The 27,985-nt window shown below is 42.4% G+C and overlaps 1 protein-coding gene across 2 annotated transcripts in view; it reads left to right on the forward strand.

Annotated features, from left to right (window-relative positions):
• The first annotated feature begins 1,022 nt into the window (after positions 1-1,022).
• The window catches only part of EGFR (epidermal growth factor receptor), a 159,647-nt gene continuing 132,684 nt past the window's right edge, over positions 1,023-27,985 (forward strand). For both annotated transcript variants that reach the window (XM_082753087.1, XM_082753088.1), the window contains exon 1: positions 1,023-1,453. In XM_082753087.1, the coding sequence (XP_082609213.1) occupies positions 1,360-1,453 (94 nt within the window). In that variant the 5' untranslated portion in view covers positions 1,023-1,359. The remainder of the gene's footprint in view (positions 1,454-27,985) is intronic.

Below are 27,985 nucleotides of genomic sequence, written 5' to 3' on the forward strand. Positions count from 1 at the left end.
CAATTAATCATAACAGTTCATATCCTATTGACTGTGCAACAGAATTTCTTTCCTCACAAGAGGAAAGAAATTACCAGCAGCATGTGGCAAGTTTGAATGTTGAATCAGGAGGTGGCAGACCATTTACAGTGAGATCCCAGCCCAGACAAGTGGCACTTCACGTCCTATTCCACTTTACGGAGGAGCAGCCTGTTTGGGAGAAAAAAAAAAAAAAAAAAGATATTGGTACCACAAGCATATCCCACTGAATACTGAACAGCTTGGTTTTGCCTCTCGGGGTGAAGATGCTGCGGGGGGAGGATCGCTGTGCATGTGCTCCTTTGCTTAATGCCTGTGGATTTCCCTGGAGCATCTCAAGAACACTTGTATTATTGTGCGTTCATTAAGCAACTTACTACACGGAGCGACTTCTCACCGCCAGTGCAAGAAAATAGGAGCAGCATGCACATATAGAGCCCCTGCTATCCTGGTACTAAAAGAGGCATAGATAGGAGCAATGCAGGGTGTTTTTTTTTTTTGTTGTTGTTTTGTTTTTTTTTGCACGCACACACCTGGCCTTGCCCTGGGGGGCAGCTGAGCACCCCGAGAACAGGGCTGTTTGCACGGAGCCGAGTTTGCTCTGGTTTCGGGGGAACAGAAAAGAGGGCACCGCTCTGCATCCCGGCTCCTTTTGGGGCCGGGCCGGAGCAGGAGGGGGTGCTGCTGCCGAAACTCCGCGCTGCTCCCCCCGGGGGGAACACGGTGAGGACCGGAGGCTGTGCAAGGGCCACACAGCTTTTTGGCAAGCAGCGGTACAAATGCACGGGCTGAAGCCTCCAGACAGCTGGATACAGCCTCTACACACCCACCCCATGGCCCGAGAGGGGAGGAGGACAGGGGACCTGCCCCCCCCCCCCAAATGTTCTCTCCCCCTCCATCCCGGGCCAGGTGGGGAGGCCGCCTTTTCCCCACCTGGGCGGGGTTCCTCCTCCCCTTCCTCCTTGCTCCCGCCCCATCCTCCTCCTCCTCGGCGTCCCCAGAGGGAGCCCCTGCGCTCCTTGACCGGGCTGAGAGCGAAGCCGGGCGCTCCCTGTCCCGCAGCCGGCCCCAGCTTCCCCGCAAGCCCCCGCAGCCCCCGGCAGCAGGAGGAGGAGAGGGAGGAGGAGGAAGAGAGGGAGGAGGAAGAAAGCAGCACCCACCCCCCCGCTGCGGGGCACGCACGTGTGCGCGCAGCCCTCGACGGCCGCCCAGCAGCATGCAGAGCCCAGCCGTGCGGAGCATCGCCGCCCAGAGGGGCTGAGCGCTTTGGTGTGCAGGAGAGCATCTCCGAGCAAAGCTCCGAGCCCCCCGACCCTACTGCAAGAGGGGGCGTCCCGCAGGATGGGCGGCCGCAGCCCCCCCGGGGCCGCTGTCCTGGTGCTGCTGCTGCTTCTGGAGTGCGTCGCCCTCTGCTTCGCCGTGGAGGAGAAAAAAGGTAAAGGGGGAAAAAAATTAGGGAAAAAAGAGGGGGAAAGGGGTCCCGCCGGAGGCACCCCGTGGGAGCCGGGCTGCGGGCGGCGGCGCGCCGCGGCCTCCCGCGGGGAGCGGCGAAGGGAAAGTCCCGGCTTCTTTCCTTAGGAGAAAAAAAAAAAAAAAAAAGAGAGAAGGGAGAAAAGGGGAAAACAAACCTCTAGCAGCGCTCCCGCAGCTCCGACTTCCTGATTCTAGGTTTATTTTCTTTTGTGGGGGTGGAGGAAATAAAAGGGAATAAACCTTGGCACATCTCATCGCTTGTGCTTCTCTCCTTTCTTGTTTTTTTTTTTTTTTTTTTTTTTTTTGTTTTTTGTTTTTTTTTTTTTTTTTTTTTTTTTTTGTTTGTTTTTTGTTTGTTTGTTTTCCTCTTCCCCCTCCTCACTCCCCCTCCGCTCAGCTCCTCTCTCTTCCCCTAGTCGCCCGGTGGCTCCCGCAGCGCTTTCCCTGCCCGGCTCAGCCCCCGGGCTGCCGCCGGCCCCGTCCCGCACCGCTCCCCGTGGAGCGCGGCGGGGAAAAGCCGAGCAAACCCCGCTCCGGCACCCTCTGCTTGTCGCTCTGCCCCCACACCTCCGCTTGTCCCGCTTGAAAACGAGAAATATGCACGCACGCTGGGAAGGGGATGCGCGCCCAGCAATGGGGATGCGCGCACCTGGGAAGGGGACGTGCGCATGGAAATATCCCCGCACGCACCTGGGGAGGGGAACTGCGGAAAGAGGGAAAACTTCACGTGGGTTCAGTTTCTCCCGTTGGTAAACCTAAGAGCGGTTTATCCCCGTCCTTCACCCCGTGGGGAAGCCGCCCCGACTCGGCTGTCACCCCTCTGCGGGTGCGTGGGAACTGCGCGGAGCGGCCGGGGCAGGGCGCTGGGGGCCGGGGCCGGGTTTGATATTTGAGAAACTGGTTTTGAGGGTGAGAAAAGGGTTCTGGCTGGTCAGATCCATCGCTTTTTCTCCGTGTGTGGTGTTCTTTTGTGAATTTCGAGAGCAGGCCTGACTGCTGTTCCAGGCAGAGCACAGTCCTATTTATCTTGGAAATCTGCCAGCAAGCAAAAAATGCAGATTTGGTTTTTGTTGTTGTTTTCCATTCTTTCTAAAGAAAAAGTGGGAAAAGAGAATTAATAGTGATTAGAAGAGCTATGCATGGCTTAGAACGACCTAGCTAGTCTTTCGTGACTGTGGACAGTAAAACCATCCTGAAAGGGAGAAACACCCTGTTCGAAAGAACGAGTTGCACAACCTTAAAAAAGCGAAGAGACTCTCTTGCTCCAGAAATCAAGTTCATACCTGTTGTTGATGTAACATGGGCAGTTTTTCTTTTCTTTTTTTTTTTTTTTTTTTCTTCACCCTTTGAAAATGATGGGAAGCAAGTTGACTCTACCCCCTGTGCTGTGTTAAAGCTTTTGAAGTGCAATCTCAGGTGCATATACCCTGAAATACGTAAAGTGTGAGGAGAAAAACGTTCTTACCTTGTTTATAGTGTTTAATTCTATGTCTCATGAAATTATGAGGGTGCTGTTTATTTGAGGATTATTAAATAATCAACAGCTACATGATAAACCCAATGGAGATTATTCACAATATGTTCTGCTAGTGAGTAACTGTTTCTGTGAGGAGAGCTGGAAACTTGGTGGCAGAGGAGAAGGCAGAACAGTTGAATCAGTTATTTGGTATTTATTTGTTTTTTTCCACACCTGAGGATGAGTAAGAAAGTAAGTCATGGGTACAAAATGAAGCAGCATTTGAGAATCATGAGATATTGGTTTGAAGCAATGGGTCCAACAGGCAGTAGACCATCAAAACCTGCTGAGGTCTGGTCACATTATAGGACTCCTGGGCATCTGAATTCAGAATAATTCTGAAAGCAAATGTGCTGTAATAATTATGTGCAACCCTTGTGTTTTATTAAAAAACTTCTGTTGCCTCTAGAGGTTCAAATGGCATGTGAATTTACACTTTTAAAAACTTCAACCTGCTTTGTTCTATTCCCCAAAAGAGCTGATGCCTCAATAAATAAATAAAGAAAAGTACCCAGGCAAATGTTCTTGCTAGAAGAAGGTCTGAATCAACCTATAAAATCTGATCAACATAGTGGTTTAATGGAGATTTAAATACAGTTGTATGTTTTCCCAACATTTTAGAAAGATTTCTTTGAATATGGATTAGAGAAAACTTATTTAGTTGTAAGACTGTAGATGTGAAGATGAAAAATAAACAACAACAAAAAATCGTGCTTATTCCAAAACCAAACAGCATTGTTGGAAACAGAAGTACACTCAAAGGGATCAATATCTACCTCTATCTCTATCTACCTGCTCTAATGTTGACCCAGATTAATGATGGTGGAACTAATCTGGATTTCCACTGATGTTTGCTGGATGGCCTGTTAGGTGGTACCGAAGATAAATACCTGTGACAGCAGGCATGTTGCTTCCTGCAGGATGCATTGGACCAATGTCCATTTTGTTTGTCAATGCTCAGGGACTGCACTACAGTTAAGCAAACTGCTTTTCATTGCTTTGTTGGTTTTCTATCATTAGTTTTGATCTGTAGTTGCAGCCATCATGGGATGGGAGCTGGGAGTGGACATGCAAACCCACTGGGCACCTCTGTGGCTGCAGAAGTTCTCTGTGATGCCCTTGTGTACCCATCTTGTATATTGCTTTCTGGAAAACAAAGGGAAATTAACCTCCTTAAGGATGCTGAAGTATTCATTTCCATGTGAAATGAAAGAGAGTCATGTAATATTCTATGCAGTGGGCTACATGTGTACTGATACTATGTGATGCTGCATTTTAGATTTTGTAGTTTCTGTACTGCATGTTATTCCATACTTGTGACAGATACATGACCCACAAGAACTGGAACGCTTGTAAGAGCTTGCTCCAGTTACGTGCAGGCAGCTCTGCCTTTTCAGATGACCTCCTCTCTTGTACCTGCATTTGTTTGTATTATCACTGATGCAAGAGGAGTTTTCTGTATGGAAACAGGAGAAAGAGGCAGGGAGAGCTGTTATTTTTTGTTTGTTACCTAAGGTCCCGTCTGTGCACTATGCACTTTTTTTCTTTTCTTTTTTCCTCTCCTCCGTAAATGACTGAACTTTTTGTTGTTGTTTTCTTTTTTCTTTTGGAAACTATATTTGTGAAACTGCAGAGGTGTATGCAGTTAGAGGTATGGAAACTTAGGTGCTAAAACAGTCCAATTTGGTGAAATAATACAATTAAGAGAAGTTGAGTATAGACCTGCTCTTATTCCAGTGCTTCGATGTGTGAATGATTAAGGGCAAAACCCAAATCCTGTTGTTAAGGGCAACTTCAGATAAGCAAGAAAAGGAAGATAAAGTGACAGCAGTCATCCTCTTAATTCAGACAACTTACAAATACAGTGGCTATCTGCAAAATGCTGCAAAACATCTGCTGACATCTCAACAGAGTGTGTGCATTTGTGTAACGTGAACAAACTACCCACAGAAATGATAGTAGAACATACAAACATATTATTTCTTGCATCAAGAGTATGCGAAGAGATTTGCAGATAAATGAGAAATCAAGATCGATGCCCTGGAGACTACAATCAGAGTAGTCCATTGTAATTCATTTGTTAATTTATAGAGAGAGACTTTCAGGGAGTGTCACACAATGCCATTATGCTCCTCGGGGCTGACTTTTGCGTTTGGGTATCCATCTATCACTGAAATCACTGGGATATGTGAGCTTTAGCAGCAAGATAGCTGACTAGCCAAACCAGTTTCTTCAAAAGGTGTCCTTATCTTCCTCTAGCACAAACTGTGTTAGCTTGATAGCTCTTCAGAAACCAGCCTACTGAAAGGTTTACTTCATTTCAGGGAGGATGACTGTACCTTCATCAAATGCAGCAATATCAATAGTTTCAGTGCAAAACCAAATTCCTGGATTAGTCCAAGTTTCGGTAGTATGTGTGTATCAGAGGGTACAGTCACCCTGTGGATGTGAGCATTGCATCAAAGAAAAAACTCGCATTCAAAATTCAGTAGTCAGCATGTCATGGTCTACACATTAGCATTTACAGGTACGAGAGCTCGTGTCAAATCTCATGTTACACTCTGGTCTGTATTGCCAAAGTGCTTGTGCAATGCAAGAGTGGTTGTACTGTCAGAAGTACTTTGACTTGTAGGACTTTGCTCTGGGGAGCCAGAACTGGCTGTACCCACAAAAGCATCCTCTGGCCAGTCTACGTGAGGAGCACTTGCTGGGGTGACTCAGCTCACAAATCTGATTTAGGTCTAAAGAGGGGGGGGGTGTCTTATTCTCTAAAAGTGACTGGCTAGCTACAATTGTTATTTTGGAAATGTGTGAATTGAATTAGAAATTCTTTATTATTTCTCAAAATACCATGCTGCTGTGCTGCTCTCCTTGAGTCCCTACTATTGAAAATGTGGTTGTGTCAGTTGGGGCTCAGCTGGCACAGAGTGCACTCAATCTAGCTAGGATTTTGCTAGTTTTAACAGCAGGTGATTGGGAAGGGAGCAGGACTTCTATTTGCTCCTCAGTGGAAGGCAAGTTCCAGCTTTATGCCCCCTGGATTTGCCATGCAGTAGCTGTGGAAGGTGTGTAGCCTCTGATGAATGCTCAAGCAGTAATTATTGCTGGGATGAGTCTAGTTACCTGTCTCGCTCTCACCCCAGGGTCAGCTTGAGCAACGTGCCTGGCTGTAAGTGCAGTTTGAAAAGCGAGTGCAGAATTTGCTTCTCTGGGTCCTACACAGGCGATGACTGAGCAGGAGCTGCTGCTTCGCCCAGGCTGCGTGACGTCAAAGGCTCGGGCATGACGAGGGATTAGCAGAGAGGCTCTCGCCTCTGGGATGTGCCCTTCCAATGAGGCTGATGCAATCGATGCCTGGCACCCCTGGGTTCAGGTGACAAGGATGGGATGGAAGCTGGGTCAGGGTGATTCATTAGAAATCTGCATGCTGCTGCTCCTCATTTGTACCTGCCAGCTCCAGAGAGCTGGTGAAGCACATGAAGGCACAGGGAGCCGGCAGCATGGATTTATCAGCTCTGTGAAGGTGGGGGTAGAAAGAATTCAGGTCAACTTTGCTTTGCCAGGTGTTAATGGTACCTGCGATGGGAATCCACCACTCGATGTTTCCTGGGGATGTGGACTGATGATGTTCAGCTTGGTACAATACCTGGTGCCCCCACTACGTGTGTAACAATTTGGCTTTCTCCTGTGCAACTTGGCTTCCAGGAATATGTCATTAGTAGGTGTAGGATGAGATCTAGTATTGTTCCTGCCTATTCTGGTTCTTGATGTGTTACTTCCTGGCTTCCAACTACACCAAACTGAACTGTAATGCTTTTTATTTAGAGCTGAATTATGCTGACCTAATAGCATTGAGTAATAATGTACTTTTTTTCTTCAGAAATAGTTGCAGAGCATTTGGCATGAGTATGGGCAGCAGAAGTCATTCCTAAAGGAAATGTGGAAAAAAATATATGTTCCACTTACAGAGAAGTTGTATCAAAACAAATGTCTATGTCTATTCCTGCTGAAGTGAAGTTGTTATGTATTGAAAGGGCTATGAAGTGCCCTAGTGGTTCATCCTACAGAGAACATGTACATGTAGGTGTGAGTCTTGTGCTCTCTGGGCTTAATAACGTTATTAAGGGTTGCTCACAGGGAAGAAGCATGAGAAAATCCTTATTAGTTTTCCTGTTCAAACACAAACTTCTGATGACCACTGAAAATACAAGGAGATATGAGTTGACCATTTGGCTAAGCTGTACACTCACTACCATGTTGAGAGAACAATTGATATTTATGTAGACTGTAATAGTGTGTGAGCTTTCGTTTTGAAGTTTTAATGCAAAGTAGGTTTTGCCTGCTGACAGATCCATGCAAGGCAGATGCAAGGTTCCTCCTCCTGCCGGTGTGCCTTCTCCAGCCCGGCACATCTGTGTACATGAAAGTAAACATCTACGTGTTCACATGCATGTCTCGCTATGAGAGTGCATCAAATCATGGGTGGTTTTTGTTTGTTTCAGTGGTTGAGGGAGGAAAATAAGAATAACTTCCAGTCAAACTGAAACAAATATATTAGGGTGGTTCTATTGAAGTGAAGAAAAAAAAAAGAACACTGAACACACCAAAAATATTTTAGGATAATCTGGAAGACCTGAGACTATTTCTTTTCTTTTTAAGTTGGTTAAAAAAGGAAAATCAAATGCTATTTGAAATGAAAATTTGCAGGTTTATTTTGAAAATACCAGAGCACCACTTAATTTTCTTAAAACTCCCTCCCACTCAATTTTTGGAGCAAGGTGTGTTTGCTGCATTTTTGGCTCAAATTAATGAACCAACTTCAATTCTATTCTTCCTCCCTGAAAAACTGAGGTTTGGGGGTTGGAATAAACTGTCATTTGTGTACAGAAAAAAAAAAGCCTTGCTCTAAACTGTGTGAAGGTTAAGAAGAGGGATAAATATAGTCTGAAATATTTGTGATAGCTTTTGCATTTTCATCAAGTAATAATAAAAAGCTTGGTTACCTGTGCTGGCATGCCTGTGTGTGGTGCCTGTACCGAACCATGTCACCCTCCATCCGGAGGCTGGCACAGCAGGGTTTATTGGTGTCCCAGCAGTAGGACAGGCCTTTGGGCAGGTGGAGCGAAAGCTGCCAAACATTAGCAGTGCCCCAAGGGCCAGCAGTAATGCTGTGTGGGTTAAAAGCCTTCTGCGTGTAGTGGTTACCACTCTGTGGTTCCTTTATTTTGCAAAGGTGCTGTGGAAAGGGCGGGTGCTACCCACCTCACCTCCCAGACATGCCCTCCATCTCCCTGTCACCTGAGAAGCTGCAGCTTTGCCAGCCCTGTCCATCCCAAATCCCTCAAAAATAAGATTTAAGATGGTGCCAGCAAAAGCAGTTTTGCCAGAATATCTCAGTCCAGGCTGCTGGAGTAGACAGCTCCCCTGGCAGAGCAGGGTGATGCTAGGCGAGATGTTTTCCAGGGAAATGTGGAATGAAGGAAGGAGAAGAAGATACAAAACAGCTGTTTTGATGACAGGATAGTAGTGCTTTAGCTCTGGATTTTACAAGAAGAAAAATATCAGTTTGTGGGAACTGGGTTTGTGTACATTTTGTAATTAAAACAGTGGCATAATCCCTGATTTCCCATCACCAAATGCAGGTGTAAATATGAAGATAATCAGGGGAGTGCTGGAAGTTGAACACTTTTGGCATTGGGGTACCACAAGCTTACACAGCACTTCTCCTAGGTAGGGAAAGTATTATTTTACCTATTAGGAACTGCAGGATCAGAGCCATGGAGACTTTGAATGGTTGCCTGAGGCAACACATCTGGCCACTGGCAAAATTGCCTGTTGGGATTTTGGCCTCTTGCCCTGTGCCCTACCTGATGATGAACACTGCCTGTAGTTTAAGGTAACCAGCTTCCTACCTGGGGGTTGATTCACAACCTTTGAAATGATGTGTGGTGCAGAGCATCCTCTCCTTCCTGTAAGCTACTCTGAGTCTCTTTCCCCAACAGCTCCTTGTCCCTGGAGGGATGCTGGCCATAGCACACACAGTGGCTGGCCTGGGATGTGGTGACTTGTGGTGGCATGCATCTGGCTTGGCTTCTGGTTGCCAAAGTGCACTTGTTCTCTGCCTGTGCCTGGCCCCTTGCTCCAACGGCATGGGAAAGTCCCAGTAGCTACTGAAATAGCAGCATGAGGTGGTAGCTGCAAGTCAAAATGGGCTTCAGGTAGATACCTTCTTGTGAAGTCTGAATTGTTTCTGAAATCACTGTTTTTACATAGCTGCAGCTCGGTTTTAATGGCAGTGTTCATATTTCTGATGCCTAACTGGAAAAAAAAAAAAAAAAAAAAAAAGCAGCTTCTCACTAGGGACCTGTATTCAAACTCCCCTCCTTCCCCTAAGATCAGAGAGACATATGTGCACTTCTGAAAGATGAATTTGATTTGAATCTAAGATAATAAAAATACAGCTGTGAAAAAGTATTGTTTACTATGGCTGCATGTTATGATTCTCTATTGCTTAGCAATTTCCTGATCTTGGAAATACCATTGCATGTAATTAATTCAGTTTTGAGTTAGTTAGTTATTGATATTCTTAAAGTTCAAAATGCATTTGTAGAACAATTGGGTTTTCTGAAGCTGACTTGGGAGGTAAGACTAAGGAAGGAGGCAGGGTTCAAGGAGGAAGCTTGTTTTAGCAGTTGGGTCAGTTATTTCAACAATGCCTTTAGCAAAGAAGCAAGAGGCTGTTTGCACAAATCAGTAACTAGTTCCCATGATTCAGATAGAATCACATAGTTCAAGTCATTTGAATAAATAAATGACTACTAGTAAATGAGACAACCTCTGCAATTAGGATGGCATGCTGCGTATTTCTTGTTATTTATTATGTGGCTTTCAATAGATACGATTAAGTTGGGTTACATTTGGAATGCTAGGTGGCATTTCAACACAAGCCACTTAACCAAAGCTTACATTAAAATGAGATATCCATTTGTTTTGTACAGGTGGCATTGCACTGCATCTTCAACACTTACGTTTTCCCCAAGCAGACACATAACAGGGAAAAGGATTCCTCTAGCCAAGCGCACCTCCAGTTTTCAGTCATACCAGGGAATTCTTAGGCAGGTTCTTCCCAGTCATTTGAAATTTGCTGCAGTCTTTGCACAAAACAAACCAATTTTGGGGGAAACTGAAATTTTACTCAGCATAATCCCAACCCTTGAAGCTGCTTTGTCAGAGCTGGTATAAGTGGGCATATATTGGGCATAAGTGGCAAGGGTTTAGTAGCAGGGGGAATGTAAGGGTGGCCTCTGAGAAGAGTCCAGCAGTTGTCTGGCGTCAGACCAGAGCCAGCTCCAAATGGCCCCACAATGGACCCACTGCTGGCCATGTGGAGAAGATCTCCACGCTGCAGCCCATGGAGGAGCCCCTGGTGGAGCAGGTGGATGTGGCCTGGAGGAGGCTGTGGCCCATGGAGAGCCCCCACAGGAGCAGGCCCCAGGCTGGAGCTGCAGCCCGTGGAGAGGAGCCCACGCAGGAGTAGGGGGCCTGGGGAGAGATGCTACCTGTGGGGGACCCGTGCTGGGGCAGTTTGCTCCTGATGGATGGATGGACCCCATGGTAGGAGTGGCAGAGATGAAATGTTAAGGACTGACCACTGCCCCCAGTCCCCATTCCCCTGCACCCCTTGGGGGAGGATATAGAAGAGGGTGGATGGGGGGAAAGGTGTTTGTAACTTGCTTTTAGTTCTTACTGCTCTGGTCTGTTATAAGGAGCAATAAATTATATGAATCTCTGTATGCTGAGTCTGTTTTGTCTGTGACAATAATTGAGTGATATCCCTGTTCTTATCTCAGCCCTTGAGCTCTTTCCATCGTATTTTCTCCCCTTTTCTCTTTGAGGAGGGGAAGTGAGAGAGCAGTTGTGGTGGAGCTCAGCTGACTAGCTAGGTAAAAATCACCACAGCTGGACCATAATTTAAGTTTCTGGGTCTCCAGATGAACATGAGTTTTGAAGTAGAGTGATATGAATGGTGCTGGGCCCTTGGCATTTGCTGAAAGGCAGCATGCTGTTGAGAAGTGGTGGAAGTAGAACTTTCTTCTCAGAGCCAACATAAAGCAGAAAGGTCACTCCCCTGAAAACAAGCTCTCACAAAATCTATTAACAGCCCCATCTCCTCATCTACTGCTGGAGACCTATGATAATGTGAACAGAAGAAGACTTAGGTCCAGAAAGAACATACTTCCCTCTTCAGGTTCAATATTTGTCTGGTATCTGATAGCTCCAAGTGAGACGGTCCCTATTGAGGTGCAGCAGCTGACAGCGCATTGATCACCCACACAAGTGGAACAGTTAGTGTTTGGCTTTCTAATGAAAACATCCCTAGCTGGTCTTTATTTGCTTGTACTTACTGAGGACAGAACACAGGCTTTTATTTGAAGTTTCACTTGCAGAGCTGTGGAAAGCAAACATTAGAACAAAGGCTGTGTCTTTGTGCAGCAGGCTGAGGGAGGTGCAAGGCTGCATCAGCTTGGTGTTTGTCATGGCTGTTTTTCCCAGGTAGATACTGGTGCTCCTACTGCTTCCCTGAAACTCATGGCAGAAGTTTGGTCTTCGGGAGTAGGAGCAAGGGCAAGTCCTTCACCAAAGACCTAGAAAGAGAAGTATGCAGTTTATGCCATGTGCTTGGCTTCCAGTCTCTGTTCTACCTACCTGGAATGGAGGATAAGCAGTTGAGCTGCAGCAGTTTTAGTTTGGTTGTAGAAGCAAATATTCTGCCATTGGTAGTTCCTAATTAGACAGCTTGCAATGAGGATACGTGTAGTAGGAGGTTGAAATCCAAACTTCAGCTTCTTCAGTGATCCTTCATAATTTCTTAAAACAGCTGTGCTAATATACATGTCCAATTACTAGATCAGTTTGATATTTTTCCTTTTGCTTGGGTTTGGAAAGGATTGTCATTGATATGCTCTCTCATTTCCTTCCGGTCTTCAAATGTAATTAAGTATTGAGCAAAGGTATTGTCAGTCTGTTTCCTTCCTACTAAGCTCTGCAAGGTTCATGTTAATGATTTTTTTTTTATTGTTTCAAGGCTGCTCTTATTTTCTGTCTCCCACCTTAATGAGGCAGATACCATAGGCAACATCATTTTATCATAGTTGCCTGTGGCAGATTAACTAATACAGCAGCATCTTTTCTGAAGTTTTAGTTAATCAATGTGTAAGGTGCTCTCATCAGTATACATGGATAATTCTCCCTGACACTTACAAGATTTGTCAAGCATGGAAAAGAAAGAACAGAACCTTTTTCCAAATGAGGGTCTTTTTGATTTGAGGAGCAGCAATCTGTTTTGCACCAATGAGCACATCATATTCAGTGAATTAAGACTAAAAATAGCTAATTAACACCTTCTCTGTTTCTTTTTTGTCTGGTCATTAGTTACTATGAACCACATTAATTCATAGTAGCACAGTGCCATAGTAGCAAAAGTGCCAATGCCTAGCTAACATCAAAAGCTAAATTCTGTGGGGGTTCTGCAGAGGAATATTACCTCTTAGTGTGTTACCTATTTCCCACAGCTGCCTCCTTATATCATGAATATGTGTGCTTGTATGTTCAGCTCTTGTCTGTACTTTTTTTTTTTATTCACTACATATCCCATGAAGGGAAAATCTGAATTAATCATTGGCACTTGAAAGGGACTCAGGCTATTTTTTCCTGCTTTAAAGTGACGCTGAATGGGTCCTGCCTGTAAGCTAAACTCAAGTACTGTTTCAAAGGCTTGGATCATTTCAGAAATAGCAAACATAACACGTCTGAGTAAACAGACTAGTTATAATAGACAGGATTAGAAAATGGATTGTTCTGGGCCAATGCTGTACTATTGAGAGTGATGATATCGTAGTGGTAATCGCACTGTTGGACTTAATGGCCCATAAACTTTGATAAAAGCTTTTGTAAAATTGTCAGCAATAATTCCATCCATTGTTAGATTGCCAATGTACTTCTTCAGCCCCTGAATAAATTGCTACTATCAATTATGTTTTCATAATTATATAAAATAAGACTTTCACTCTGAAGGTATAATAATTCAAATAATAATAATAAAAAAATCCTGTCAGCTTAAAATTAATGGATCATATCCACAGTTGCTGTAAATGCACAGAACTTTTTCACCTGGGTGGGGCTAAGGTAATTTTTCATCTGAAGCTGTAGTCCCATGAATTTCCTCTGCCAAGCCCTTTAGATCAGCAGAAACAGAAAATGCCATAGCCTGTGTCTGAAATAGAAAGGATAATTAAGAAATAGTTTTATTGTAGTTCTCTTTTGTTGTTAGTTTTCTCTGTATATTTTTAGCATGATGCTTACTAGAGCATGAAAATTGAAAAGGAATAATTACTTTCTAAGCCTTTAATAAGCCATTCACTTAAAATAATAATAATAATAATGCTGAAATATTTAAATTTTGTCTACAACTTACATGCTGTGTCAACATATGGTCCCTTTCCATTTATTTATTTTTTCACAGCTACTAATTTCATAACCTTCCCTTTTTTTCCCATTTATCCCTTCCACATGATTGGTTGTTATCAGCCTCAGCCTTATACAAAATGGACTAAAATTCAAAGCAAGAAGAGCAGGAAGTTCTCTTGTGAGAGAACAAATAGCATGGGGTATTTAACAGTGCATTAAGCAATGTAGCTGTTGGACTACACTCATAATACAATGATGAGAGCACGAAAATGCTCTGTATGTGATTAGTTTAGCCAAGCAGTGAAATGCTCTGGCATTGGTGATCTAATGGCATATCTAATACAGTGGCATTGCTAACGCAGAGCACAATGAAGAGCTGAACATGAGCTTTTCAGGCCAGCAGCATAGGAACAGCTGCCTTACCTGCCTGTGGGTAGAATTTGATTTTTGCATTCTAGAGAAGAGTTGAACAGAAATGTACCTACCACTGAAATGTGCCTACCCAGGGTCTGTCCTCTTTGTGTTATCACTTGTCTGTGTGTATTTGCTTAATTTTCTGTAGGAGGATGGCAGTAGGTAGGAATGTATTCTGAGGGAATATATTGTCCGGTCGGCAACCATGCTGCTTCATGAAATCTTTACGTCAGAAAAATTACAGTTCCTAAAATAATGACGTTGACTGGTACACTACCAGTGATAAAACTTCTCACTCCATTCCCACCTTCCTAATGTTGCAGCGGTTGGTAACATGGAATTCAAGGACAGCCCCAAAGAGAATCTGGCTCTCCCATGCAAGATTATGCAACTTTGAAGAAAAGTACCGCAGCTACATGCAGGGGAGTTTGTGGAAAAGGTAAAATTATGGAGAGCTGGAGGAGAAAGAAGAAAATCTGGAACTCTTGCTTCTCAATTACAATAATGCTGCAGCAGGGACATGCATCTTCTACTGATGCATGATCCAGCAAACCTTAGGCATAATATTCCTTTGAAGTCTCTGGATATTTTGCCAGCCAGGACTGAAGGATCAAGTTTTTTATTACTTTATTTGCCTAAGAAAGCTCTTCTCATCTAGTTTAAAGGTGAAGCTGATATAGAATACCACACTATGTTATATGAAGATTTTGTCAAAAAGTAATTCTCCTGAAATAGAAGATTATAAATTATAATCACATCACAAGGTATTGCGGTGTCCATGTTACAACTTTAAATGAGTCTTTTGACTGGCGGTGCTTAAAACTAAGCCTAGTAAGTACATATTCTGTTAATTGCCATTCCCTTTCTTTTCCTAAAAGATTGTTTCTAGATATATTTTTGGATGGGACTGAGACAAGTGAATTCTTTAGGTTTGTATATGGTGATGTGGCTTCAGCCAGCCAACGTGGTGTTTCTAATACTGCAGCTAAAAGGGGGATCAAAATTTGCTGGAAGGATCTCAGTTGAGTTGAGTGGCATTTCACTCACACGCTGGATGTGTTGGACCCAAGACTTCTAAACAGAAGTTCTTGAAAAGAATTATATTTCTGTATACATATATATATACTCATATGTGTATATAAAAGAAATAGAGTGAATTATTTACTGTAGCCCTGAAACAATATGTAAATATGCTGTTCTTAGTTTATGCAGGCCTCTGGCACTCTTGCTTTATAGTTAAGAAAAAATAGTGTTACAACAGCAACTGCTATACCACCCAGTACTTAAGGAACTCCTGTCAATGTAGCACTTCAGAAAGTACATTAGACAGACTTTTAAGGTGCATGAAATTAAAACAAGAGTAGGAGCTTAACGCTTGCTGAATACTGCAGTCAGAGAGCATGAGTTGGTTCTGAAGTTGAAAAAAGTGCTGATGGATAGTTAGCAATATCAGCAAACTAGCTGCTTTTGTAAATGCATTACTTCACATGTATGCACATGTATCTGTTTGAAATCAATGGAGTTGTATGTAGGTATACAGAGCTTGTATAGGTTTAAGCCTTATAGCCTTGTTTTACATGGGACAAAAATTATATTATTTAAGGGAGTAATAATTTTGAGAGGCTCAAGCAGAGACACTTTAAGGGCAGGTACTTGGCATGTCTTGAAAACGAGCCTCTGAGGATTATTGAAAAATTTACAACAAATGGAAGTGTCAGAAGCTGAAGCTGCTGGAAATTATGATTTATGGATGTGAATTTGGGGCAAAGTTTAATGTTACATATGTGCACCACTTGTGTTTGAGAGCAAGGAATGGTGTCAAGGTATGTGTATAATGATATTTTTCTGTCTATTAAACCCTAGAGATATAAATTGGTGCATTATAAATGTTCCTGTACAATAAAACACAATGCAAGTACAAGGGGTAAGAAACCTAGGAAAGGCTAGGAAAGACTAAACTAGTCTGGACTCAGTGAGACTCTATCACTGATAACCTTGTAGTGCGAGAATGACATCTTGCTCAGGAGTTTCCTTGTTAAGCCACTGTAGCACAGGAAGACTTTCTACGCTAATGAATTTACTACGTTTCTTTGTATTCTTAACCTCATAAACTCTTAGAAAGAGCTGAGTATCTGTGTATTAATAAAATTATGCACTTATATAAAAGCATATTTGTGATTATGAGAAATTATTTGTTATGCTCAGTAGCACAGTGTTTGTAAGAAGATTGATTGCTGCCCTCCTGTTGACTGTTCGTTTTTCCTCTCAAAGTTGCTTCTATCAGATTGCATAGAATAAAAGCACAAATTTGGTTTTCTGATTCTTGGGGAAAAAAAAAAAAAAGCAATACATGTATGCTTCACAAGTGGTGTGTTTTCTCTGTTCATTCACAGTAATTGCTGGACAGCATCTTTATTCTTTGAAAGTGTTATGAAATCAACATATGCAAAAAAAAGAAACTCAAAATCTGCATAGGTGCTAATCCATGTACGCATAAGAATGAGTCCTCTTCTTTGTGGCCTGAGTTTCAGCCTCCTCTGCTAATGTTAACCAGTGAGCTGTTGCTGGTTGTTGGATAAATGACGTGAGGGGCTGAAGGGAGCAGCTTGTCTACTGGTGTCCCTTCTGTGAGGCTAATGTGTTTTCCCCAGTGTGTTCCAGGGGTGTTTCTGATGGTCTACCTAAGACAGTGCTTTAGGATGGCAACACTGGGGCCTGCATCCTTTCTCTCCCATGAAGGACATTAGTTGGATAACTTAGGAGGGAGCACTGCAGAAATCTGCCTGCTTCTTCTGCTGCAGCTGGATGTTCAGAGCTGAGCCCAGGTCCTGGTGAAATCTGGGCATGGTTAAAATGCCTGTGAAAATACAGATAATTCAATGTGGAGAAGCTGCAAGTTCTGTGTGCAATCTGTGTTGTGTTGGAAGGCAGCCATCCTAAAGAGCCAGGGAAGCGTGAATGCTAAAAGATCACTTTTGGGTGATTTCTCTACCTCTGCTGTTGATATATGCACTGTGAAACAACCTCCAGCTCTTGTGTTGATATTTTTACTCTCTAATTTCCATTTTGATCTTCACAGGTACGCTCCCTTGATAAGCATCTTTATTGCCGCTTGTACGTTAGGACAGTGGAGCACCTTTACACTTGATAAGTATCCTACAGCCTCATTTTGTTTGAGCAAATGCCAAAAGGACTTTGAAGTTCACTAAGTTAAAGGCAGTGACAATGGCTATACCCTGGGACTGGGAACTTCACATGGGGCACTTTGTGGTGCTATGCACAGCATAAGGACAGCTGAGCGAAGTGGAGCAAAGGTCCCCAAGAAGTTTTTTTCAGTAACTCTAATTTGGGCCTGGTACTAATATGCAGAGGGGTTCAGCATATTGAAGATTTTCCATGCATTTTGCAGTACTGTATTAAATAAACAGATTTTAGTGAAGGCGCTCTGACACGTTATATGTATATTAATATGCCTGAAACTTAACAACAACAAAAAAATATAGTTAAAAGTAGAACTTTTAAAATACATGTTTTGTTGGTGGTGTTTTGAATACTTTGCAACAATAATTAGGCTGGCAGCAAATTATCTCAAAAATGTATGTATACCTTTAAAAAATGCAGCCTCTGCCTGATTTCTAATTAATCACTCTGATGTTAAACTCAATGTTATGCGAGGAATGCTTTCCAGCACTAGCAGGAAGTAAGAAGCTGTTTTATATGTATATTAAGAACGCTTTTTGAGGCCAAGAGATGGAGGAGCTTAGAAGTCTGATGATTGTTTATCTGGAAGGAGTTCCTAGTGGCACAGGAACGGGGCTCGCTGTCTGTAGTGGTTTAACCACACAGAAAATGTATTTGGTAGTCTTCTCACAGAGACATGGAGGGACTCTCTATGCCTTTACAAGTATAGGCATTCTGCTTTTTGTGGGCTTTAGAAACACAGATGAGCTGTATAATGAAACTTGAATTCCTAGGGAAGGTTTAGAGAAAAAAAGAAGAACTGAAACAGATTGGGCTACCAGTAACTTCCCTTCTCATCTGCATTCACTGTGGTGAAGCCCAGAGAAGCAGTGAACCTTGGGTTACTTAATGAAAGCTGGGATGCTGCTTGCAGGGACGACAAGTACTAGGCGCAGGAGAAAACCGTAGGGCTCTTTGGTGCTGTTTCCCTGGACAAGAGATTGTGAATTCAGTCCTGATGTTTAAACTCGGAATTAGCAAACTTCTAAAATTCAAAATTTAAGGCAGTGAAATAATTCTAGTACACAAAGTTAAGGACTTTTTGAAAACATGTGGTGATAGCTAGGGTTTATATCTGAACTCCACTTTTTCTCTGCAACTTGTACAAACTGAAAGCAAGTGAGGAAGCTTCCTGAGGCTTCGAAAGCTACTTCATAGGCCCCATGTTTCACTGCAACAAATGTATTTACAAAGTTTGTTGTTCCATGTTTAAAATGCATACATACACTTATTGTGTTTCCTGAACATATGCAGTGCAGTATGCTAAAATGCAGGAGCTTGCCTTAGCTACGGACCAAGTTAAACATCAAAGGCTTCTGAAAGTGGTGTGAGAAAGGAAGGCTTTAGTTTGACAGGGGTAGTAGTTTCTTTTAGAGGGAGGAATAGCAAACATTTACCTGTACAGCAAGCAGCTGCATGGGCAGCTGTTATCTAAAGCTAACAGCACCTTTATGTGCACAGGTACGGGCTGAGAGAGTATAAGTATCTGTAGCGCCATGTTATGAAAACACGAGGTCACATTCTGCCCTCAGGTAAACCTTCACAGCCCACTGAAGTAATGAGGTAGTACACCTCTAGCTGGAAGAAGACTTGGGTCCCCAAACAGCCAGGAAAAACAGCGTTCCAAAGCAGAGATGCAAGTCTTTCAGGTTTGCTCTCCATCTGTGCCACCTGGTGTAAAGGGCTTCTGGCAAGAAAAATGTTGTTTGTCCTTTAGGAATCAAAGCCCACATGGAGAAGTTCTATGCAGCACTCCTTACATTACTTTTCCGTGTTTTGGAAAAGTAATTCCGTTTTTTTCCTTGCATTTCAGGCCTCTGTATAACTAATAATGAGTTCTGCAGAGAAATTATAATTGGTCTGTTTCAGCTAAAGCAGGGCGCTTGGTTTAGTGTCTCAGATATGTTTAATTGGTAGAAGAAGAATAGCCAAGAAAAAATGCAGCAAGGAAGAGCTAAAAGGCAACCTGAATTCAAGTATCAAACTTTTAAGGCACTCAGGGTTTTGGGGAGGGGTGAAGGTTGTTTTGCTTTTGTGCTTGGGGGTGGGGTTGACTGTATAAGGATCAGAATAATACATTTCCCATGAGATAGTCAAAAGAGGATTATAGATCAGGACCTGTGTATTATAACTGTCTGTACCGCTACATAGATTTGATATGACTTAAACCCTATCCCACCCCCCAGACTCAAGAAGTTGTACATAACCAAGAAATTACATGCTCTAATACACGGCACATGGACTAAAGAAATTAACATTTTCCATCCTGGCACTTGCTCTTTGGCCCTGGCTTGGTTTCTGGAGTGGGTTGAGCCTCCTTGATAAGCTGGGAGCTTGTGTTTGGGTTAGGCATGATTCACTGTGCCAAGGCTCACCTTCTCTAGGACTTATGTAACCCTTCATTTTCTTAAAGCGTTTTTAATTTATCCATCAGAAGCGTTTTTTGCTAAAGTCTGTGTCAAAATTATTAAGCCTCAAACTATATGTTGTCTAAAATCTGCTATTAGCAATGATTGCATGTAAGGTGTCTTATTAGCTCACAACTTTGGGATATTCTGCTCTAATTAATGTTGAGAATTAATCTGCACTGTTTTCTGCAGCATTAGCAGCAATCCTTCTGCAATCCTACAGCCCAAATTCAAGTATGGGTATAAGTTTATATACAACATTTATGGTACACCTGCATGGTGTAGTGGGTTCCGGTTTGGAAGTTTTCAGTATTTGTGTGTTTGGTTTTTAATTTCACACAACTTTCTGCAGCATGCCAGGATAACAGGCAGGACACTGTCTCCTTTCTTGCTTTTTCAAAAGCAGTTGATGCTGTAGAGGCTAAGTACTTCATAACGTATTTCCGTAAAAAATTTTGTCCTTTTCTGCATTTGCAGAAATCTCTGGACAATAGTTGGTTTGCAGATCTTACTTCTTTTCAGAAGACAAAAGGGCTTTGTTAGGAAAACCCAGCCCTGCAATATCCGGGGAGCTGGTAAAAGATGATCGACAGCTTTTGCATCTACTTAATGTGCTACCAGAATACTTGAAGACAGGCAGGATCAGGCCCAAGGGGGTGGAGACTTCTTGGTGGTGAAGGAAAGAAACACCAATCTTGGGCGTGTTGTGTTTGCTTTCTTCTCCAAGATGAGATAGGCTTATTCCTTCACACAGCTGCTTGCACATTGCCCTTGCCTGAAGTTTTCAGAAGGGTAAATGCACGCAGGGCTATACTTGCAGTTCTAGGACAACACGTGGTTTGTAAGGAAGCCTCTTTCCCACTTTCTTGAAAAGCTGGGATCAAAAGCTTGCTTTCCTCCATGCAGCAGAGCATGTGGATGTGCTACCCCACCACACAAAGCTATATAGGGCGTGCACAGCCTTTGTCCTTAGGGCAAGGAGTGGAGAGGAGCTGCACATGATAGCTCTTATGCACGTGATTTGGTTCTGAAATAGAATTTTTATTTAATTTAATTGAAAATTTTAATTTCCTGTTTTGTACAGGCAAGACAAAATCCCCTTAATCTTCATAGCATTTTGAAAAGGAATAATGGAGAAAATGTTTGTTCTTCAAGCCTCGTTTTGCATCTCAGTTTTAGGCCCCGCTTTATTGGCAATTTAAATCCATTAGAACAGCAACAAGTCTACACAGATCGTGTTATATGCAATAGCCTCGCATCTAAATTTGAAGTGTAATCATGCACAAACATTTATTTGACTAGCATTGCTAGTGGCATTAATGTTAAGTGGATAGTTAAAAGCTTAATGACCCCTTCCAAACAAAGTGTTTTTTATTTCTGTAACATATCGATGAGGCTGTGAGGTCTGCAGTTGAATGTTGTGTTTTTTATTTTTTTATTTTAAGTGTTTCTCGAAAACCTTTCAACTGCTGGCACAGTTCATCTACTCCATTTCCCACCCCAGTTAGGATATATATGCTTGAGTAGGGCATGTGCAACCAACGTGTAGCCAGGTCCTATTGGATAGTCAGAGTTTCTTATGAAATTTGGCGAATGCTTGTTAACTTGCTTTCCTGATCTCTGTGACGAGAGAAGTTACCAGCTGGATGAGAAATTTATCTGATGTGAAGGAAAATCCCTTGGGTCTGGAACCTGCACAGCACTGAATATATCCTTGGTGAACCCAGCCACCGGGAGGTCTGCTCATGGTGAGCTCTGAGAAGTAAACACAGGGAGGCTGTAGCACTGAGCTTTTCCTCTGCACTTTTTCTATAGTGGGCCCTTTGTCATTTGGCTTAAGGATGAGGAGAGCAAAAATCGTGCAAGTACCTGGTTTCCAAATGTCTGTGGCTAATGAAAACCTGGTGCACAGAGGTCTAAAATGCAAATGATTGAAGGAGTAGCCAGTTTGAGGTTTTGGTAATGGAACAAATTGCTGGAGGCTTTGAAATAAACTTCAGGGAGGCTCACTTTTTATGTCACTTAGTAGCAGTTTAATATAAGAGAGTTTGGCACAGGCCAATCGCTCCCTTCTTTTTAGTTGGGATTGGCTGCTTAATGCTTCTAATCTTCTGCTCCTACCAGACAAATGTCTGCATCACCCACTGGTACTGACTGAGGCCTTGGGCTGTTGGGTGAGCATCTCCAGCTAAAGACTGAGCAACCTGAACAAAGGCAAGCAAAGCTTTCACACCTTGCCCTTCGCAGTCTCTCATCCCATTATGAACTAAATTAATTTAATTAAAAAGGCAGCCAGTAAAACCAACAACATACTGAACTTGGCATCACTCCTCTTACGCAAGTCTGGGACTCATAAAAGAGACTTGGACACGGGACGAAGCACCTTCAGCAAGAGCCCCTGGCTGCTGCCCAGGACAGCTGCAGGATGCCGCAGCCTGCCCTGCCAAGCAAGGGTGTTGCAATGCACGGCCGCTCCTGGGTGCAGGGAACAGCAGCGGGGCAGCGCACAGAGGGTCCTTCCCACTGGCTGCCCTCTTCCAGGGAAAAACGTATACCTGAGAATGAAGACAGAGCTGTTCTATTCCAGCTTGGGGTGTCAGATAACATCTTTTCAGATGCCACCCAGCAGACAAGAAATGGAATACACGTTTAAGTACAACAGCCTGCTTTTTGCTGTTCCCCAGAGTTGCACGTGTCCAATCAAAAGCACTTGTGTAAACAGCAAACCTCTTCTGCAAAATCTCACCTTGTTCACCCCAATGATAAAGGAAGACATGCTTCCAGATTAAGTGTAGTGCCATGTCTTGGAGACATTTCTCTGCCTCTAGCCAAAGTGTTTCCATGCCTCTTATTTTGGAGAAGCACAAGGGAAAGTTTAAGGAATCCTTAGGAAAGTCAGGGAAGGTTACTGGTGTTTCAGCATGTCTGTGACCAAGTAGGTTTCTGAGGTCTTGTTTCTACGTTTGGAAGCTTGTTTTTGCACTAAGTAGATGGAGCTTTGCTTACAAAGGAAGAACTTGCTGCCTGCAGTTTCTGGGAACATACAGTGGGTCTGTACACTCGGGTGGTTGACTCTAGGACCGGTAAAGCTATGGTTTCTTCAAAATCCTAAATTAAAGAGTAACTTTTATTTTTCTTCCTAAGCTGTGCAATTTGGCTGTTTGGAGAATTCCAGAGAGGCAGTGAAATTACTGTTGGCTTTCCCACAATAAATACTTGACCATTTAAGCATTAGCAGATTCCCTGCACTGTATATGGGGGTGGAGAAAGTATCTATGGAGTTACTTGCACACGCTGACACATGTACACATGCACATGTTAGTAGCTTCTAGGAAATACTTGGTCTGAAATATCAGTGTTTGGGGTTTTTTTCCCTTTCTGCACAGTACTGGGTGCAAAACAGTTATGTTGCAAGACAAGGTTCTACAAAATGTGTCAAAACTATTGCTTTATACAACTCACATTACATGTAGGATTTGTCAATGTGCATTTGAGCATCCTGCCATGCCCAGTCCATAGGCCTCTCGCTGTTCTTGCTTCAGGAACTCAGCTTCCTCATCTGAGCTCTCTGTGCTCTTGGTGATCCAGCATCTGGTGGTGGTCACAGGAGTTGAACCCTCATCTGTGTGCTGATCTGCGTGGGTATGACGCTGATCACTGAGATCTAGCCTGAAATGGAGTTTTTCGCTGTGGATCTCTGACCTGAGCAACTTGTGAGCTTTATGTAAGCTGATGGATGTGAAAGGAGTGCTGAGCTCTGTAGGCGTCTGCAGGACTGGGGAAGGGGCAGCGAGGATGGTTTCAGGGCTGCGCACATCTGTTATCTTCGTGAGATGATTGGCGCAGAGCAGTGGGGGCTTTTTGACACCTCAGATTTTTTTCATCTCAGTTGCTCAATACCAGCTTTTGTTTTGTGCACTACTATAGTTTTGCGTTTCACTCTTATATTATTCACTGGTTGGGCCAGAAATGGGAAGTTTGGAGAAAATACCGAGCAGTCCGTGAGTAGTTTAAAGAAAGATCAACGTATACTTTTGTTGGAACCGATGAGCTGCATGCTCAAGCCGAGCAGCCAAATGCTGCATGGCACATCCAGCCACATGCTGGAGCTCAGTGTGAAAATAACCAGTATGAGTCGCATCCGCAGGCAGGTCACAAGCTGTTACCTGCAAGAATAAACCAGACAAAACAGTGTCTGTACGCTTCCAATGGCTGAAAGACATCATAAATTACAGAACATGCTTAAAACAGAGTAAAAACATATTAGAAATCCAGAAAACTATTGCTGGTTACCCAGTTTCACTAGTCTAAGGTTACATTCTGGGATGGAAAATAAGAGACTCTTTTGCTTGCATGTTCTGCAATAACATTTTATCAGCAGGCAAACTCTCATTAAATACACCCCATTGGCTGCATTCAGTCTGCCAATTTTTGAGTGGAAACATTGTATTAACTTGGCTGTTCCCTGCAGGATATTACTCTTGGAAAATTATAACAAAGTGAACAATCCCCAAATCAGCATTTTTCATTTATAGCAGGCCATAATTTACAGTACAGTATGGATCTATGCCTGAGCAGAGAACACTGTCTGCAGTGGCAAGGAGCAGCATTCATTTCTGTATTTGCCATGAAAAAGGATTTGTCTTCTTACTTAAATGTACACGGTGGTTTTGATCTACTTTGTGTGTTTCAGTGCGTGCTGTAGCATGTAATGACTCGTTAGCAACTGTGTAGTTGTAGATTGCACATTCTTTTTAGGGCGACAATTTGTCTTCTTCACGTGAATTACATGCACTCCCCAGCACAATAGTAAAGGACGTGGCTGTGTTCCTTCATACCTCAGATCCCAATCTGAAGGAATTCCTTTGAGGTGAAAACTTACAAGGGAAGGGAAAAGATGTTTTTAAATGTTAAACAACAGCAGAGCAAAATTTATTTATTTATTTATTTATTTATTTATTTATTTATTTATTTATTTTTAGAGCCCTTTGACTAAGAAAGCTCTCTCCTTGCACTCTAGAACTTTCATACTTGTAACATCTATAATTGTTGATTTAACTGGATGAAGACAATGCAATTGTTTCATATAAGTTTTGGAAGCTTTAAGTAAAGAATGTTCTGAATGTCCGTGAAAAAAAGTAGAAAACTTTGCTGTTACACTAAAAGGAAGAAGTGTTTTTACTTTCCCTGAAAAATTTTGCCTAAGCTAAGCAATTCATCCCATGTTAATAGGTACAGCTCTCTGAGTAGTTATTCACTTTCATTTGCTAGATCAGGATGTTCACATTGGCAATTTCATTTTAATGGAGGGTATGCAGGTAAAAAATTGTAGCATACTGGAAAATTAAACAAAAAATCTATAACAAACAAAATAAACAGCCCTAGTGTCCACAGAGGTGTGAATGTTTGTGTATTTATGTCTGGAAACGTTTGTACATATATATTCATATTTTCATGTCTGCTGCATAGAAATTTTGATTCTTTGAAAGCGTTGCCCCCTTTTTTTCTTTCTTTTTTTTTTTTTCAAGTCAATGTAGCTTAACTCAGACACTGCTGATATCAGTGAATTCATTACAGAGGAAGGAGAACTATGCCAGTGCCAATAGTTCTGAGAATGCCAGCCCTGGATATGCAGTCTATATACTGCATGCAACTCATAGTGTTGGTTGTATGTTTAAAAAAAAAAAAAAAAAAAACAAAACAAAAAACAACTTGGAAGCATACTTTTTTTTTTCCATCCAAAACAATTTTTATTTCAAGGTGGAGCATTTTGTGTAAGCTAGGTGGGAAAATATGCTTCCCTTAATAACATTATAGATGGGGAAAAGGGGATAGATGTAGTCTGTGTTAGCTTTGTTTGTTCCCATAAGCTCCAGTATGGCTTCTCTTTCATATTCAATTTCATTTGACTTAATATTCCATTTCAAAAGAGAGTAATTAAACAAAAGGTCTGCACTTGGTGCCAGAATCTTTGAAGCCAACCATGAAACTCCATTCCCAGAGGATGAAAGTTAATTTTCAAGAAGGCCTAAAATTTCTATTGCGTAAACAAAGTAAGTGGATGGTTTTACTAAATGACTGCATTAGTAATTTTATTAACTGCCTGCTATGGGCCTACACCCACTGATTTTTTTGCATTATTGTTCTGGTAGTCACCTCATCTATTTCAACATCAGCAAGGTGTAGTGATTGACCACTGGAGCCATTTCTGCCCACCCCTGCCAGTGCCTGGAGAACAGGATGGAAACAAAGCTACCAGATCTTCCTCCCCATCAAAATTCTTTTAATAAAGAAGGAGAAAACAGGAATAGTTAGATCTACCCTGCACCATGGCTTCAGCACGAGAAGCAAGACAAACACTAGAGTCCTGTGTGCCAGCATTGCCATTTCTTGGGCTCTGCAGGTACCTTTCTGTGGAATTATAGCTGGACCTGGCTCCTCGTGGGTGTGTGCAGGGGAATGCAGAATGAAATGAGTTGATGAAACTGCATGGAACGACCTTTGTGGGACACCAGGAAGCCACGGTGCTTTCATTATTGCTCTGTTCTTCTGCCAGTTAGAGTGAAAGGACCTCTCCGTGGTTTTATTTTTCTTCTTTTCTTACGTTAAAATACATTCACCAAGACTAGGTTCTTCATTCCAAATTTGTTATTAAGAGTCAGTGTATTTGATGCCTTTGTGGGTGGGCTCATAAAAACTGATCTCATTTTATATTCTTTGCATAATGAAGAATAAAGAGTAAAAATACCTCTGGGGGATTGTGATAATTGAAACCTAATTCCCAGGTATTTAAGCACATTACAGTCTTTAAAGGCAAGGCCAGAAACTGGTGGGGATGTCCAAGGACTTCATACATATTTGGAGGGAGAAAAAACAAAAGAACACAACTTTTTTTTTAATCCAGTCTTCTCATTGTTTCTTCAAAACATAGTTCAGACTGCTAGATTAAATAAGCAGAAGTAGCATATAAAATATTGATTTTGAATTTTAGCCCTACCACTCACTGAGGGGAAAAAAGTAGATGCTTCTGTGCAATTGCCTCTGTTGAAATTCACATTTGGCTCTATGGACTTGAGAAGAAAAGGTGTGTTTCCATACTTCAAAGGTGGAAATGCCCTAAAAGGCCCACAGTAGCTCTCGCCCTGCTAAGCACATGGGCTATTCACAATTATGTTATGTAAATTTGTTTGTGCCTCTTAAAGATACATGGGGATTACAAAGTGAAGATAGGCTTTGTAATAAATTCTGTGTACCCTGTTGACAGTCAGTCTGATTCAAGCCTGCCATGCAAAGAAAGAGTAGGAAGCTGATGAAGAGACAATGATGTGACTAAATGAAAGGTAGATACTACTTGCTGCTTTTCATCTGAAAGTTATCTCTATTTTCCACCTTCCAGAAGAGCAGGTATGTTGTTTAGATTAGTCATTGGGTTCCAAACCTAAGCCTTGGCTGTAATAACATTTAAAAAATGAGAGAACAATTGTTTCCCTAAGGCTAGTTTGAGGGTGTTGATTCATAATCTTTCAAACATGTTGTGGCACAATTCAAAAGACCCCCCAACAGTGTAATAACAGAAATTATTTTATAGTTAGTAGAATATGTATTCAAAATAGAGCAACTTCCTTATAGTGCCCAGTGTTGACCTTTCTGGTGGTAAATCAGTGAACTTTTCTCTGCCAGTAAAAGTGCTACATGAAATGGATTTTTTTCTTAAACTTCTTTTTGATCCTAGTCCTACATTTGCAGCACAAAACTGTGCCTTGCTAAGCACAGTTAGAACAAGAGGTAAAGTTCAGACACGTGCTTCTGTATCAGGCTGGACTGGCTGAAGTAGTCCCCTCTGCCCGACACCGTCAACAGCAGCAGAGGGTCTGCCGAGGGAATATTGTCTCCATTTCTGGAGCTCAGTCTAACATCTTCATTTGAATCACCAGTGAGCTAACTCTGAACTACGAACAACTAGCTTCCCTGAAAGTTCAGAAAGCCTAGGAAGTCAGGTGGGGTTCTCTAGGAAAGGGATATTCACTCTCTGCACAAACCCTTAAGTCTTACAGTAGTCTGTGTGAATTAGAAGCAATTAGCAATGGTGACTTCTGTGAGAGCATCAAAGGTATGACTGAGATGAAACAATCAATCTTGGCAGATAGTCTATAGAACCAGTAGTCAGTAGGAAGGCTGTGTGTGCCAAGGGCTTTTGTTCTTGCCTGGAAGAAACGTCCATGCAAGTATGGATAATTAAATTTTAATTAACAAGAAATCAGAGGAGGTGCTGTGTGTCACCCCTGAAATGAATAATCTGACTTAAAGAGTTAAACTGAGACTGCTGAGTGGGTGATGTTGCGGAAAGTCCACTTTTATATAATCCTAGGGAGTGGTAGTCTCGAGGAACTTCTATCCCCTCAACATATGATTCATGGTTTAAATTAGTGGTCAATCTCTATACTTCTTT

Source organism: Aythya marila (genome assembly GCF_965140915.1).
Source record: "Aythya marila genome assembly, chromosome: 2".
NCBI lineage: Eukaryota > Metazoa > Chordata > Aves > Anseriformes > Anatidae > Aythya > Aythya marila.